Source organism: Limulus polyphemus, unplaced genomic scaffold (assembly GCF_000517525.1).
Source record: "Limulus polyphemus unplaced genomic scaffold, Limulus_polyphemus-2.1.2 Scaffold146, whole genome shotgun sequence".
Lineage (NCBI taxonomy): Eukaryota > Metazoa > Arthropoda > Merostomata > Xiphosura > Limulidae > Limulus > Limulus polyphemus.
This window is the reverse complement of record NW_013665756.1, coordinates 444,766-460,919: the sequence shown is the minus strand read 5'-3', so window position 1 is coordinate 460,919 and position 16,154 is coordinate 444,766. Positions and strand designations below refer to the sequence as shown.

The following is a 16,154-nucleotide window of genomic DNA, read 5'->3' as shown; positions in this document are numbered from 1 at the left end:
CAACCTACTTAGTAAGGTCCTAGTTAATTTACTGCACAAAAATGGCTACAATAAAATAGAAAACAAAGATATGATCAAACTGTTTAATTTTCAGTAAAGTGTCACAAAATTAATGAAATCTACATCGATCTGTTGACTGGTGATTTTAACATGGTTTGGAAACCTACAACAGAAACATGGTAACAATGTACTTGACTTTCTACTTAGTGTATCAGTTGAAAAATATTTTTATACCCAACTAACTAATTACTGAATTAAAACCAGTTGTTGTTGTTCTTTTAATGCAAAGCTACACAATGGGCTATCTGCATTCCGTTAACTGTGAGGAATCAAATCCAGGATTTTTAACTTTGTAAATCAATTAACTACTGACCCACCAGGGGACAAAACCACTCCTTTTAGCATAGTTAAAAGATAAATTGAGTTATACAAAACATAAACTCGTAATCCTACTGCAAATCTTCCAGTGTCACTTCATTCTAACTAGTCTACTGTATTAAATTTTTTGGTATAAAAATTTTAAAACAACATAATTCCTTTTCAAATTTGATGACAAGGAACCTACTTTGAGAATAATAATGCTAGAAGATGGCTTGAATGGGTAATGAAGAAAAACTTTAATACAAGTTTAACATAGCAGCAAATTTATGTTTCAACAAGGTTTTGTCATCATCAAGTATGTTATGTTAAACTTATATTAAAGCTTTTCTTCATTACCCATTCAAGCATTATTAACATAATTCCTTGCTAGGCTAGTGATCACTTCAGTGGTTAACACGTTCAAAAACAGCACTGAAAGTTCTTCCAATTTTTTAGGTTTATTCAATAAGTTTGAAATTAGATTATCTTCAGTTTCTCAAAAATTATTTACTGTCTGATAATAAAGAGAAAACCAATATCTATTAACAGTCATACCTTTCCAAACTGGGTCTTATAAGAAACAGCAATTTGCTGTCTTTGTGAGTTGACACATCGAGTTAACACATTTATGATAGACTTTTCATCTGTTCCTGGAATGATTAATAATAAATAATAGTCACCTATTAGATACTGTTTATGTTACATCATAGTTTGAACAATGAATTCATAAGAAAAAAATATTACATGCTTTTAATACACTGAGATAACTTTAGTCACTAACCACAGAGTTATATCAAGTTTTACATGAACGAATTTAATGCTTTGCTTGGGCCAAGGAAACAGTGATAGTACATGAAGCACACTATTGTCTGTGTGTGTGTGTGTGTATAAAGTTATATTCCATTCTTTCTTTAAAGTTAGTCTAATTAATAGTATTGGTTATAATGTTTAATATATGGGTATATAAAGGGGAGAAATACTCAGCAAAAAATATATATATACAACACAGTATTCTGCTTATATCTGTAACTTATAATTATTTTAATAAAAAAATACAGACAACCAGTTTTACTGGTTTAAAGAAACAATCATAAGCAGACAAACAAGTTAGAAATTTCAGATGTTTTTTTTTCTCTCCCTTCTCATTCCAGTGAATCTCAAAAAGACATTATGCATGCTAATATTAGGAACAGGCAGAGATAACAGTCCATCAGCCAATAAAATATGTCATTTGGATATATTCATCATTACTGATCAATAATACAAATGACATAGCCAGGTGAGAATACCCACTTCATTCAATAATGATTGACATCCAAACTGCTAAATAACTTTTCCTCATGATCTTGTTGCCAAAAATAATAATAATGTCATTACATCATTTACTGGTTCATTTGAAGAATATCTAATAACTGTTTAGCTTATGTGAGTCATCACATGACTGTTTTCTGACAGTATGATGGAAGGCATGCAGGATGGATGAAAAGCAGATCAAATAAGTTCTGGCACTGATTACTTAAATTAAGTCCTGATACTAAGTACTGGCAGAATTTCATTTTTACACTTCTGAAGATTCTTTTTTTAATCTTTTAACTTAATATATAGATGTAGAAACAGCCCAAGTCTCTTAAGTTGGCTAAACCTCAAGAGATAATATTGGGCTCACAGCTGAAAATACTGATAACAGCGAGGTTACCCAACTGATGAAGCAAAGCATTTTGATCATTTTAAGTTCTTGTGTTATGACATTACAGTATCCTAGTTAGATCAGTATAGCTATAATACTAAGGTATTAGTTTTGTTTGTATTTCTTATTTGTGTTATTAGCTTGCTTTGAATCAGAAGTTATTGATAATTTAGAATCTGTTCAGTTTCAAACTTTCCCAAATGAATGGAAATTCTTTCACAAAATGTAGAATGAAAAATCAGAAACTTGATGAAGCAAAATGCATAAGAAAAATGATTTGTAAGTTTATGTATTGATAATAATAAATTAGATTAAATGATTGTGACTGTTAAATGTGGATAGAATCATTGTCGGAAAGATAAAGGGACATAATTGCATGACTATCTATATATGTACTTTTGTCTTGTAATTTAATGTGGATACAATCAATGTCAGAAAGATAGAGACATAATTGCATGACTATCTATATGTACTTTTGTCTTGTAATTTAATATGGATACAATCAACGTCAGAAAGATAAAGGGACATAATTGCATGACTATCTATATGTACTTTTGTCTTGTAATTTAAATGTGAATACAATCAATGTCGGAAAGATAAAGGGACGTAATTGCATGACTATCTATATGTACTTTTGTCTTGTAATTTAATATGGATACAATCAATGTCAGAAAGATAAAGGGACATCATTGCATGACTATCTATATGTACTTTTGTCTTGTAATTTAATGTGGTTAGAATCAATGTCAGAAAGATAAAAGGACATAATTGCATGACTATCTATATGTACTTTAGTCTTGTAATTTAATGTGGATACAATCAATGTCAGAAAGATAAAGGGACATAATTGCATGACTATCTATATGTACTTTTGTCTTGTAATTTAATGTGGATAGAATCAACGTCAGAAAGATAAAGGGACATAATTGCATGACTATCTATACGTACTTTTGTCTTGTAATTTAATGTGGTTAGAATCAACGTCAGAAAGATAAAGGGACATAATTGCATGACTATCTATACGTATTTTTGTCTTGTAATTTAATGTGGATACAATCAATATCAGAAAGATAAAGGGACATAATTGCATGACTATCTATATGTACTTTAGTCTTCTAATTTTGTGACATTTTGCAAAAATTCAAATCTATCTATAAAATACAAACTTGAAGACTGAATGTTTTGCCCCATTCACAGGAATATTGCTAATACATCATTATCATACACAAAGTACTAAAATGTATACGTAATACAGAATATCTCTGTGCCTGTAAATTTTGAAAGATTGAATTTAGTTATATAATTATCAGTGCACACTGAAAATATTACAGCTTTTTTTTCATTTTCCAGATAATTCTCATTGTGATGAAAAAAATAACTTTATTTCTTCTTTCTTATAGTAATTAACATAGATAAATATGCAAATCATGTCAGGTGCTGTTCTGTGATATAGAAATAAAAAATTGACAACCAATTAGGAATAGCAGGAAGAACATTGTGATTTAACCAATAAACCTGAATCATAATTGTGCACTAAACAAGTTATATATATAATGTAGCTCAAAAGTTTGGTGCAAAAGTATTATATCAATAGCACTGATAACAATATTGCACAAGTTTTTCGTTTTTCATTGTTTACATCATGTTCCCATATCTGTTATATGTCAAAATACTAATTCTAAGGAAAATAATTTACTCTATTGGTTTTGTTACCCAAGTAACTGCAATATAAAAGTTCTTAAGTAGACCCAAGTAATATGGTTTTAAAAGAAGTATCTGTTTTGTGCATGATTTTGAATTCACATAAAAGTATCCAATAATACAAGTTTGAATATACTTCAATTTATGGAATGACTGCACATGCTCATTGTGATGCTTTTCCTTTCTTACAGGCCAATAATTTTTTGCCATCCAAGATAAACTTAACTTCAAAAAGAAAGCATATATGATAAAGAAGGAGAACAACAAGTGATAAAGCAAGATCTGGACATATCCAGTTAGTTCTTATAGTCTTCACAATTAAATGGAATATAAGGTTGCCATACTGTTGTTTAAGAAACATGAAAACAATTCTTTTGTTAGATACAGGGAAACCTGTATGTTGATGGTGCACTGAGTGAGCTAAAATTCTTTAAGAAAAGTTTTCATTAAAAGAAACACAAGGTGAGTTTCAGATAAGAAAGAAACCAGAATGTTAAAGACTCAAGGTAACCAGTAGTAAATAAAATCTGAGGTGCTACTAACTTTGTATGTTAAGCACCTAGCTCAAATGACTCAAAATTAACTATGACTAGTAGGTAAAAAGCTAGTAGGTTATAGTATTCACACACTGACCATCTAGGAGCAGTTTCACATTCTTTGCCATTTGATAATCCAAATATGATTATGAATATTCAGACCAGTTGTAAACAATGGTCAAAATTACTTTTAAAAAATCTTGATGCAGGCAGGACATTTATGGAAACAACCATGCTAAATTAATATATCAATAAGCCCTTTTCCTAGTTTTTCACACACTATTCTCAACATCATTCAATGGGATTCCCCATCTTTGAAATAGCAAATAAAAACAGTGCAATCAAGTGGTGTTTCAGTTGTTTTAATTTTTTTTCTATTTCTTTTATGTTAAATATAAAATTCAATGGTATATTAGTAAATACTAAATCAAAAATGTATAGCTTCCTGGAAATTCAAACCAGGTGACTAATTACATCTGCTAAGTGAATGCAACTCAATGTTTTTGCTGTTGTTGCCACTGTTGTAACTTTTAATTCTACACATATGGGTTAACCTTGTAACCACCATGTAACTATGTATACACAATACAACTCTGAATGTACTAAGTGTACATTCATAAAATTTGGCAATCTTTTAATAAATATTACAAGTCTGCTGGACACACAATAAAATCCAATTTTTTAATAAAGTATATTCACTTAAGATTTCTCTTTGAATTTATGAAACCTTTACTGGGTGATTTTGAGTGAAAGGTGATTTTTCATGCTAAGAATAAAAATACTACTTTTCATATTACAATTTTCACACTTCATTTACATAACCTCTAGAACCCTCTTAAATGAATGTCTTTTTTGTCCTTTGGTAGAACTTAAATTCTCTACCATAACAGTATTCTTGATTATCCAGTCTGATGAGAAATTATCAAAGTAGAAGGAAAATAAAGGTTGAAAATGTGAAAGAAAATGAGTGGTACTGTTCTTTTTTTTTCCTTACTGATAAAGAGCTCCCATAGTATTTATCTTGAAAGTTTCTACTTCTATCCTTTTAACATCTGTTTTGTTTTTTACTGTTCCTGACTTAAAAAGTAGCCCTCCAACTATAAATCAATTAATCGTCACTGAAGTCATAAGACTATGTGAAACTGTAACACAACACTCTAAAGACTAAACAAGCACATAGTGAAGCACTTATGGAATGTGTCTTCCACATTTGAATGTAACCCCATATGGAATACGGAGAGGAATTTATTAGCTTCTTAACACTACAGTGTCTGCAACATGGTTTATCCAGTCACAGAAATGCACTTTGAATGTGTAAAATTGTTTATGATATGGCACTGTAGAGTTATTTGTGTTTGATGCTTACATAACCTAGTTCCTATTTGCACATACATGAATTTTGTTCATACAACAACCAATAAACACTTAGCTTACAGTAATATACAAGTCAGTTATGGTTTTAACTTAGCTCAGCTTGACATCATTTCTTACAAACTCTTGATTATACCATTGTCAGAGCAACACATTCTAAATCTAATGTGAACTACTGTAAAAGTCAGTTCTAAATTCACTACCATCACCTAGAAGTAAGTTATCATTATGCACAAAACTCAATAATTTTCTGTTCAATAACTTTAGTATGTAGTTGGTGATCAAAACCAAGCATAGCCATTTTTGTATTTTAGCATAGCGTACTATTTCTGAAGTCTATGATACACAACAAAATTATATTGTAATATGCATGTACTTTTTTTTTTACTTGCATCCATCTGTTCTTGAAATTTATTATCACTGTACCAGAAAATTCAAAATCAAACACTTGATAACTACTATTAACTGGAAGAAAATAGTTATGTATAATAAACATGGAATTAATAAACAGCTGGTAACCAAAATCTAGTGTAGCTGTTTCTGTATTATAGCAACAACATATGTACTGTTTCTAAAACTTGTGATACACAACAGAGAATACACAATTTTTTTTCTTTTAGAAATGGCATCTAAACAAAGTTTGTAAGACAGAGCAAAGACTATAATTAAGAAATACTGTTGTTTGTAAAAGGTGAGCTTGTGTCTCAGCAAGCTAGCCAGGTAGTTACTGTTACTGATTTAAAAAATAAAAATTTCAATACAAGTATTGCAATTTATAGTAACAGAAACTAATATTCACATTATAAACTATCTACTAGAATGAATCTTCCAGGAAAAGAAGAACCATTAAACAGACTAGTGTTACTGTTGAGAATATTTAACTTACTTTGGTTTATATAGCAACGGGTCTTAGATGAAGTTCTTCTACTTCTGACTAATAGTCTACTTATATTCCTTTACTAGAATTTTACTAGTGTTTTATTTAGGGACAAGTTATGGGCTATACATAACCATTTACTCTTCAATAATAATACTTATACTCTTCCTAGGACTAATCCATGTACCACAGGAACAACATAAACAATAAAGATCTCCATCTATAAATAAGGCCAACTGGGTATGGGTACTTCAATATAATGCTTCCTTTCACAAGCTAGAAAATGAAATGGGTATTCATACTATTACATATAAAAACAATGTTGCAAGGCTGTTGTCATGATCCATAGTCATCAGATAGAGCTTAAGTGTATATGACAATACAGACTGTAACAACATGGGGTGAGGCACAAAATAATTTTAACATATTCAATTTATGTGTGTGTGTGTATATATATATATATATATATATATATATATGTATATATTTATGATATTTTGATTTTTAAGCTTAAATGCAGTTAACTACACAAACAAATAACCAAAATTAGAAAGTTCCAAAGTGTTATAAAATCCAATACTGCCGTTACTTACCAAATCCTTTCATGGCTTTTCGTAAGGCTTGGGCATCAGCCTGTGGATCAAATGGCTTTGCTGGTACAACTGTGCCTTGTTCCTACAGAATTACAATTACCTGATAGTTATCCTGACTTTTCATACAATGTTAATTTTTCAATAAGAATTCAGATTAAACAAAGTGTTAGTTTGTAAGCAAAAGAGGTCATTTTAACTAGCTCATTACTAGGCAACTACCTTCCTTTTCATACATTTTTTAAAATTTTACATTTGAATTTATTTTTAGAAATAAGAAATATAAAAATAACATGTTCTTCTATATATACATCTGTATATTCTACTTCTACATAAATATTTTTTTTATATTTTCATTGCTAACAATTTTTTTTATAAACCTTACATTCTGTCTTTAAGCTTATGGGCTACTATTTACTTGATTGTTTTCAACAACTGAATAAGGGGTTTTGCTAAAAATTAGCTGTCAGAACATAACATCAACTAAACATTAATGTCACTGACCTTGTAAAATAACTTAATTAGAGCTATTGAATATCATTTAGTCAATTCACAGAAAAGTAAAACATATAATTATTAAAGTGCACTGAATTACCACGAGTAGAATTATGTAACAATGCTTTGTATTATTTACCACATTGATAAACATTATGCTCTATTAATTAATGAATTCAAAATGTTAGAATATTTCAAAATTTTTTAAATTACAACTCATTGTGCTACTAACCTGGGCCATTTGGTCCCTATATTTACGGCCTACACATTCTTGTGAAGTTACTTTCTTTGCCACCTCAAATCAGGACTTAAAAAGCTTTTATGTACTCCTATGTAGGGAGGGAGTCTAATAATTTGAACAGTCATATCTTGAAATTTATACTTTATGATCACAATAAACTTCTTAGTTTTAAATAGTATGGTATATGTGTCATCAAGTTGTCAGATATTTCTGGGGCTATTCCTATGTTTAGGCAATAGTGAAACTTCTTCAATTAAAGGTATTGATTCATCTTCCCATTTTCATACATTTATATGCCATTTTACAGATAAGTTTGACCCATAAAAAGTATTCTTTTCTTAAGAAATTTAGATTTTGAAAAGTACCCTCCTAGTCACATTAGTGAATGGCTCTGGGTTTGTTTTATTGGATTTTGCATGAAGTTAGGTGGGGATTATCTGTGTTAGCTGTCCCTAATTTTGAAGTGACAGATTACTGTGAAGGTAGCAAGTAAACTCCACCCACTGCCACCATTTGGGGTACTCTTGTCAGACCAGACATTCGGATTTGACCATCACAATTATAAGTTAACAAAATATTTTTAGTTTTCAGCTCCACAGTCCAGCATGCTAAACACTTACCTGTGCTGGGCCTGCCTCAGGAAGATTAATCACTCAAGGTGACAAGATCTGAATGCAGTAATTTGTAAAACTTATATATTAATGAAACTACTCTTTTTTTTGACAATCTTACTTTTAATTAATTACTTGTTAACTTGTATATTTATCACATACGATAAATGCCGTGTAAAATAACCAGTTAATCAAAACTATGATTAAATATAATGTCACAAACATAATCAACTACTCAAAATTGATATTTGCAATTATTACAACTATTCAACTAATTGAAATTAGTGTTTCTGATTATAACTGCTTTTTATTATTCCAATTATTTAAGTAATCAAAATATTACAATTATGATTCCTTAATATTATTTACAATTACTTCAAGTTTGTTCAGCTTAATCAATTAGTGTTGTGACTCACAAAATACTGCCATTATGATTCCTTCTTATTTTTTTTTATGAATTTAAGTTTGTTCAGCTTAATTTATTGGTGTCACAATTCATGAAAATAATCAATAAATCCAATTATTACCATTTTCTATTATTCCAACTACCCAAGTAATCAAAATAATGTTATTATTATTTTAAATTAATTCATGTTTGTTCAGCTTAATTATAGTTATGACTCACAAATATTGCGATTATGATTCCTTCTTATTTTTTCAATTAATTCAAGTTTATTCACCTTTGGACTAACACGGTCCAATGATTAGGGAGTTTTCCAAAGGTCTTTGGTTTCATTTTTGTTGCTATCCAAAATGCAAGTCCTTTAAACCATGAGAACATATTTGTTTATTTGTTTTTGAAATTATGGTAAAGCTGCTAAGACTATCTGCTACTGTTCCTAAGTTTGACCATACAACTAGAGAAAAGGGAATCAGCCAGCAGCTCCCACCATCAACCTTCGGCTACTTAAAGCGAAATTTACTGTTATATTACATTTGTGCTATGTTTCTAAATAATTAAATACAATAGTATTTAATAGTAGGGATTGTCATGAAACAAAATGGCAGCCATAAAAACCACCCATTTAAAATGTCTGAATATTAACAATGATTATTTCACAGTATTGGCTTAGCAAAATTAAAGCTGATTGTTTTTATAAAACTGCCTAAATTGCTATATATATGTATTTATGGAGTGAATCAAGTAAGTATTATTAATTCTATTAAGAAAACAAAAAACCAATAAACCACATGGGAAGTAAATATGCTATAGAAGAAAAAAAAATATGCACATTTGCCAAGAGAATAAAAATAAGCCCTTTAATCTAAGCAATTTTGAAAAGACAAACCTACATGTTTTCTTAACATCATGCTAAATGAACAGAAATGAAACAAAAAAATCTGATAATAACTTAATTTTTGATTTGATGGAATGTATAAAAAAAATATTGAATAATGCTTAATAAAAATATTTAAGAAACAAAATTTCTTACCTGCATACCATTGGCCTAATGTGCAATAACAAACATTTAATAGGGATAGTGATGTTTGAAATCAGTCAACAACCTTAAACCTTTCTGGCAATTATTATTATTTTTTTTATATGTTTGAAGAATGTTTAAAATAAGTATTCCATATATTGAACTCTGACATTTCTTAACTTTTCTATGAACATCAGTATTGTTGGTCAAATCTTGTGTATTCTTGAATGTCTTTTGAAAATTAATTTTCTTTCCAATAATAAAAGATGAATTCATTTAATTGACATCTGAGTTAGGCCTATGGCCAAAACAATTCATATATTTTAAAACTTTTATTTGCGAGTGTTTTTAAGGTAATAAAGGTTATTAACTTTATTACTTATATAAGAATTTGTTTGAAAATATCACAAAGTAATAATTATTTTCACAAACAAAAATTCAGTAGTTTCAGTAGCCTTGTGGAAATTTGTAGGGAGAAACCTATTAAATTTAGCCAGACAATTAAATGATTAGCACAGTCCACCAATCACTCAGCTCTATTCATCATTGTACTTGTAAATGTCCTAGAGAAATATTGTAATTAAAATGTTTAAGTTAAAAATAATTTGTTCACATCTTTTTCATTTGTACTGACCTTTGGCCCATTTATTATGAGCTGATGCATCTAAAAGTTAACAAACTTATGCATATAAATATATAAAATATAGCTTTTAAGAAAACTTATTTCCTGAACAAGGCTTACCAAAGATAACATCTTAGCATGTCCACTTCCTCCACTAGTTAGAGGTGATGCACTTCGATTGAAATCACCGGGATAAGCTGGAGAATGCTGAGGATATAAAGATTGTGCTGGTGCCTGAGGTCATAGGTTAGATAACAAGTTACTTTAAAATAAAGACAAAAACGTATCACAAATCTTTGATAGGTTGTTTAGGCAGAGTATTCATAATGAATCTAAGTTTCAAATGGACAGCAACTGCCTGTTGTAGAAACCTACAAATGTAGAGAACAATGTTTCAAAAGTCTTCTGCCTTTTTGTCTTCACTGACCTGAAGATGAAAGGCAGAAGACTTTAGAAACATCGTCCTCTACATTTGTATGTTTTTACAACAGGCAGTTGCTGTCCATTTGAAACTTAGATTCAGTCTCACAAAATTCCTCAGACCAAATTTTGGAATCACATATTTTTCACAAGTAACAATTAAATCACTAAACAATTTAAAGAACCTGTATAAAAAACACTATGAACTACACCTAAAGTCCATATAGCTATATAATGTCCGAGCATTTTGCTATTACACTTACAAGTTAGTAGCCAAAGTACTAACATGTTTCAACAGCTAATGCAATCCCTATTTCCAACTACTTTTGTAAGGGATCTTAACTGTACATTTTCCAACTATCTTTCCATGCACAAACTAATTGTCAAGTTACTCAGAAGTTCCAACAGCCAATACAAAAAACCCACTTTGAGCCACATTACAAGGGGAGTTAGGTGTACTATGTCTGAGTGTCCTATTCCAAAACATTTTAGATATGCTGTAGTCAAACTCCTAAAAAGTTTACAAAAAAATTAATTGCAATCAACTCACTAAAAAGTTTCAATTCTTTGTTAAAGGATTTGTCATTAATATTTTGTTGATCCTTTATTTAATTATATACTAACTGGCTTTCACTTCTAGTGATAATTATGGCGAAATCCTATATACAAAAATTGGAGATAATAGCAACCATTATATATATAAGCACAGCTGACAGGGTATACAAATGCACAAAACTATTAAAATAAGTTAATTTATAATATTCTTACTTATTCATCTGAAGCCATATATTCTAAATTTTTATTTTTGCACAAAAACCATTTTCATTAGTTTTTGTGACATTTCTTGTAATCACCTCTTCGAAGAGAGCTAAAAACATATCAATACTACACGTGTTTGTAGCACTTGCTTTTTGCTTATTACCTGGCATTTATGATGATATACTTTATTATTTATTAGAATCAAAAGTTAATTATTGCAGAAAAGTGCAACACTTAAGCTCCTACACACAAATGTTTTCCATTGTGGTAATTCACAAAACACATACTTTACCTAGGTACAAATAAGTATCAAAATGACATTTACACACAAATGTTTTCCATTGTGGTAATTCACAACACACATACTTTACCTAGGTACAAAAGAGTATCAAAATGACATTTATACACAAATGTTTTCCATTGTGGTAATTCACAACACACATACTTTACCTAGGTACAAATAAGTATCAAAATGACATTTATACACAAATTTTTTCCATTGTGGTAATTCACAAAACACATACTTTACCTAGGTACAAATAAGTATCAAAATGACATTTACACACAAATGTTTTCCATTGTGGTAATTCACAACACACATACTTTACCTAGGTACAAAAGAGTATCAAAATGGCATTTACACACAAATGTTTTCCATTGTGGTAATTCACAAAACACATACTTTACCTAGGTACAAAAGAGTATCAAAATGACATTTATACACAAATGTTTTCCATTGTGGTAATTCACAAAACACATACTTTACCTAGGTACAAATAAGTATCAAAATGACATTTACATTATAATTCACATTTATATACACTAAATTCACAACACATTTTTGTCTTACAAGTAATTAAAAGTAAAGTTTAATACTCTATGTGTATGTATTATATAATTATGTGAAAGTTTTGTAGGCTTAACTAGAATAATGTAATGTCATTTCTAAGTTGATTCTACAGTCTCCTAACAATTTAGCATAACATTACATTACAAAAATTTGAAATTTTCATAAATTAAAATTCCAATAAGGAAGTAAATGAATCATTGAATTGGTAGTGCAATGTAGATGTAAACAGCTAGTGTTGTTTGACTTACAAATGTGCAACTACAATAGATACAACTGTTCTACTAAATATGAAACATATTTGCATGTGTGTGTGTGTGTATGTTAGAGCTGGGTGATTAACTTGGTTATCTAGAAGCTTCAATTACGTTGATTAACACAAAAAAGTCAATTTATCAAAATTACCATTAAATCATTTGATGTTATAAAAATAAGTAATTAGAGTTTCTGATTGTTTTTGATTATTTAAACTATCCAGAAATCATAATTATGCTTAAATCAATCACCATCACAAAAAATAAACTAACTAAAAATAGTAATCAAAATATTACCATTATGATTTTTAATTATCATTTTCAACTAAATCAAATTTGTTCAGATTAGTTGATTAGTGTCACAACTCACAAAAATAATCAACTAAATGAAATTAGTATTTCTGATTATTACTATTTCTAATTATTCCAAATATGCAAGTAATCAAAATATTGATATTATGGGTTTGTTGTTAAACACAAAGCTACATAATTGGCTGTCTGTGACCTGCCCACTAAGGGTACCGAAACCTAACTTTAAGGGTTATAAGTTTTTTTTAGCTGTCTCATAGGAATAATTTAGTAGTTGAATGTAATCAATCAATGAGCCCAATGGTTTATCAACTTGCAAAATCCACTAATCACCCAGCTCTAGCGAGTGTGATACTTCGAAAAGTAACATATACTTTCTCTCTCTTATAGCTTGGAAAGGTAATAAGTTAATTGACTGAAATTTTCAGATATATGCATTTTTGAGTGTGATACTTAAAAAGATAATATATATTATTTTCTCTCTCTCTCTCTCTCTTTGCTTGGAAAGGTAAGCCATTTCGTTCACTGAAATTTTCTAAAACTTTCAGGTATATATACTTAAGAGTACTTTGCATGCTTTCAAAACAGGAAGTCTGTCTTGTGCAGTACTGAATTTATTTCTATGCCAGTTAAATATTGTCAAGGCATGCATCTCATTTTGATACTTTCAAACATTTCCCAAAGCTTGGAGATTAAACTTTCCCTACTTTCATTTTGACCAACCGTGATGTAGGTACCTGTTCTCCAAGAGAGATAACATTATTCCCACGTTTATAAGATCAAAATCTCACGATATCTTGAGAACAGATAGAGAATTAAAACTTCCTCATTTTGATCTATAAGTGACATCTGACTTTATTGCACTTATCTTTTCACTTGTTGCTGCAAAGTTAAATAAAGAACTTTAACATTGGGTTTAGTCTACAACATAACACTACATTAACATATTCATATTGTTCTTATATAGTACAAATAACCCTCAGTAAATGAGTTCTTGCATGGCATAAATTTTTTTCCCAACCAGGTAAGTTTCAGAACTTCACATTAATATAAATAAAAAGGATCAGACATGGTGCTTGTTAAGTTTCAGAAAATACTACTGTTTAGTTACTAAGGCTACCTGCTACTGTCTCTAATTTTGAACTGCTGACTAGAGGGAAGGCAAGTGGCTAGCAGCACCCACAGTCAACTCTCTGGCTATTAAATAAAGTATAAATTAACTTTTAGCATTGTGATATGTTTCTAATTCATAATTGCATAACTGTATTCTTTAATATTTTATAAACAGGTGCAGATTTAGGGGAGGGTTCCAGATTAACAAAGTAATTTATTCCTAAATTATAGTGCCTAAAAAGAGGATTTCTTCAGGCATTTAATATATTTTTGACACAAATTTTTAAGGCCATTTTATAGGGTAATTCTAATTCCATTTAAACAATTTTTAGTCAAAAATATTTTAGAATCAATATTTTGTCATTTTCTAACATCTATTTAGTGTAATTCATGAAGAAAAAGTCTACATTTTCATCTTAGTGTAGCTGCAAATAGTTTTGTTTGTAAACAAAACAACCTAATTGTCAATCCTTTTTTTTTTAGAATTTTTCTGCACCTTTCAAAGAATAATTTTACTTTGCTAAGCATCTATCAGCCCTTGAGAATATGTTATCCATTTCTTGATTTTCAAGGGTTTCCCTTAGTTTTTGTACAGGCCTTGGTTAAAAAACCTAATTTGGGTATAATGTCACATCAAGTGGTCTGATAATTCACTCAAACAAAGTTTTGAAAGTTATCAAGAAAGATTAAATATGATTGGATAGAGCAAGAATTAGACTATAGCATATTAATAGAGTAAATTTATAAGTTTAAATGTTTTTCTATAGTTTCTGTAAACATTCCTTTCACTTACTTTCATCGTGGATTGTGAAAGCATTTGTGTGTTAAATTAAATCTGTTTGAAAGCTATAGAAATTTTCTTCAATGAGAAGACAGATAACTTGAAATATAGTAAACTTGTACAGTTTAGAGATGGGTTAAATGGGTAACAAAGAAAACTTTAATATTTTAACACAATAACAAATGTACAATGTTTGGAGAAGGGTCTGTCATCATCAAGTACAAATAGTTAAACTAGACACAAATATATATATACAATACATAGAAAGAAGTCACACAACTAGAGATTGCTTAAGGCTTAAGAAACAAACATCTTGTTGATGTTTGGTTCTTTGTTTAGAATTACAGTTAACTTTTAACAGATATTTTATGATTTTATTGAGTTGCAAAGTTTCTAAAAATTAGGTTTTTATTATGTTCACCAAATAAAATCATCATCAAATTAGATAAGTTTACTGTTTAGTGAATATGGAAAAATATTCTGATAATTCAAATCTTTGTTGAATTCTATTTTTTTGTTTATGCTGTTCTATTCAAACAATAGACAAATATATTGGCTAATTAATTATTTGTAATTGCAATCATGATATGCTTTAAATAAAAACCATCCCCTTATCGGGAATAGTAAAAATGTTTTAATTGTTTAATTATCATTATATTTTATTTACAGAAGATCAATGTGGATTACTGTATATTTGAAATAGAAACATAATGGCAATCTCATAGTGATAGTTAGTCAACATTAGCAAAATGTCCATGAAACTTGTGGCAAAATATTTTTTAGACAAAAGATATGTTTTTCACAAAATGTGCAAATGGCGACCTTAAGAAAAATCTCTCATATGAAATCAATGGTAAATTGAAAATTACTTGATAAAAAAACAAAACAATGCAAATGAAAATAGGATGATTAAGTAATAGCATGTTAGAATAATGCAGTTATTGTAAAAGTTATGAAGGTGGTGCACAACCATTGTTTTTCTTATACAACCTGTAAGGGGACAATGTACTAATTGATTAATGAGCCCATCAATTAAGAAATACCACTAATCACCCAGTTCTACACACGAGTTCCTGGAAATTCTGAACTGTGGAAATCTAATGCATACACACACACACACACACACACACATATATATATATATATATATATATATATA

At 29.3% G+C, this 16,154-nt stretch overlaps 1 protein-coding gene across 5 annotated transcripts in view; it reads right to left on the bottom strand.

Moving 5' to 3' along the window:
• LOC106475404 (annexin B9-like) overlaps window positions 1-16,154 on the bottom strand; it is a 48,615-nt gene that overhangs the window by 15,144 nt on the left and 17,317 nt on the right. For 4 of the 5 annotated variants that reach the window (XM_013936090.2, XM_022380571.1, XM_022380580.1 and 1 more), the window contains exons 4-6: window positions 10,633-10,746; window positions 7,126-7,207; window positions 916-1,010 (exon numbers count right to left, since the gene is read on the bottom strand). In XM_013936090.2, the coding sequence (XP_013791544.2) occupies window positions 916-1,010; window positions 7,126-7,207; window positions 10,633-10,746 (291 nt within the window). The remainder of the gene's footprint in view (window positions 1-915; window positions 1,011-7,125; window positions 7,208-10,632; window positions 10,747-16,154) is intronic. The other variant, XM_013936097.2, reaches the window with a different exon arrangement.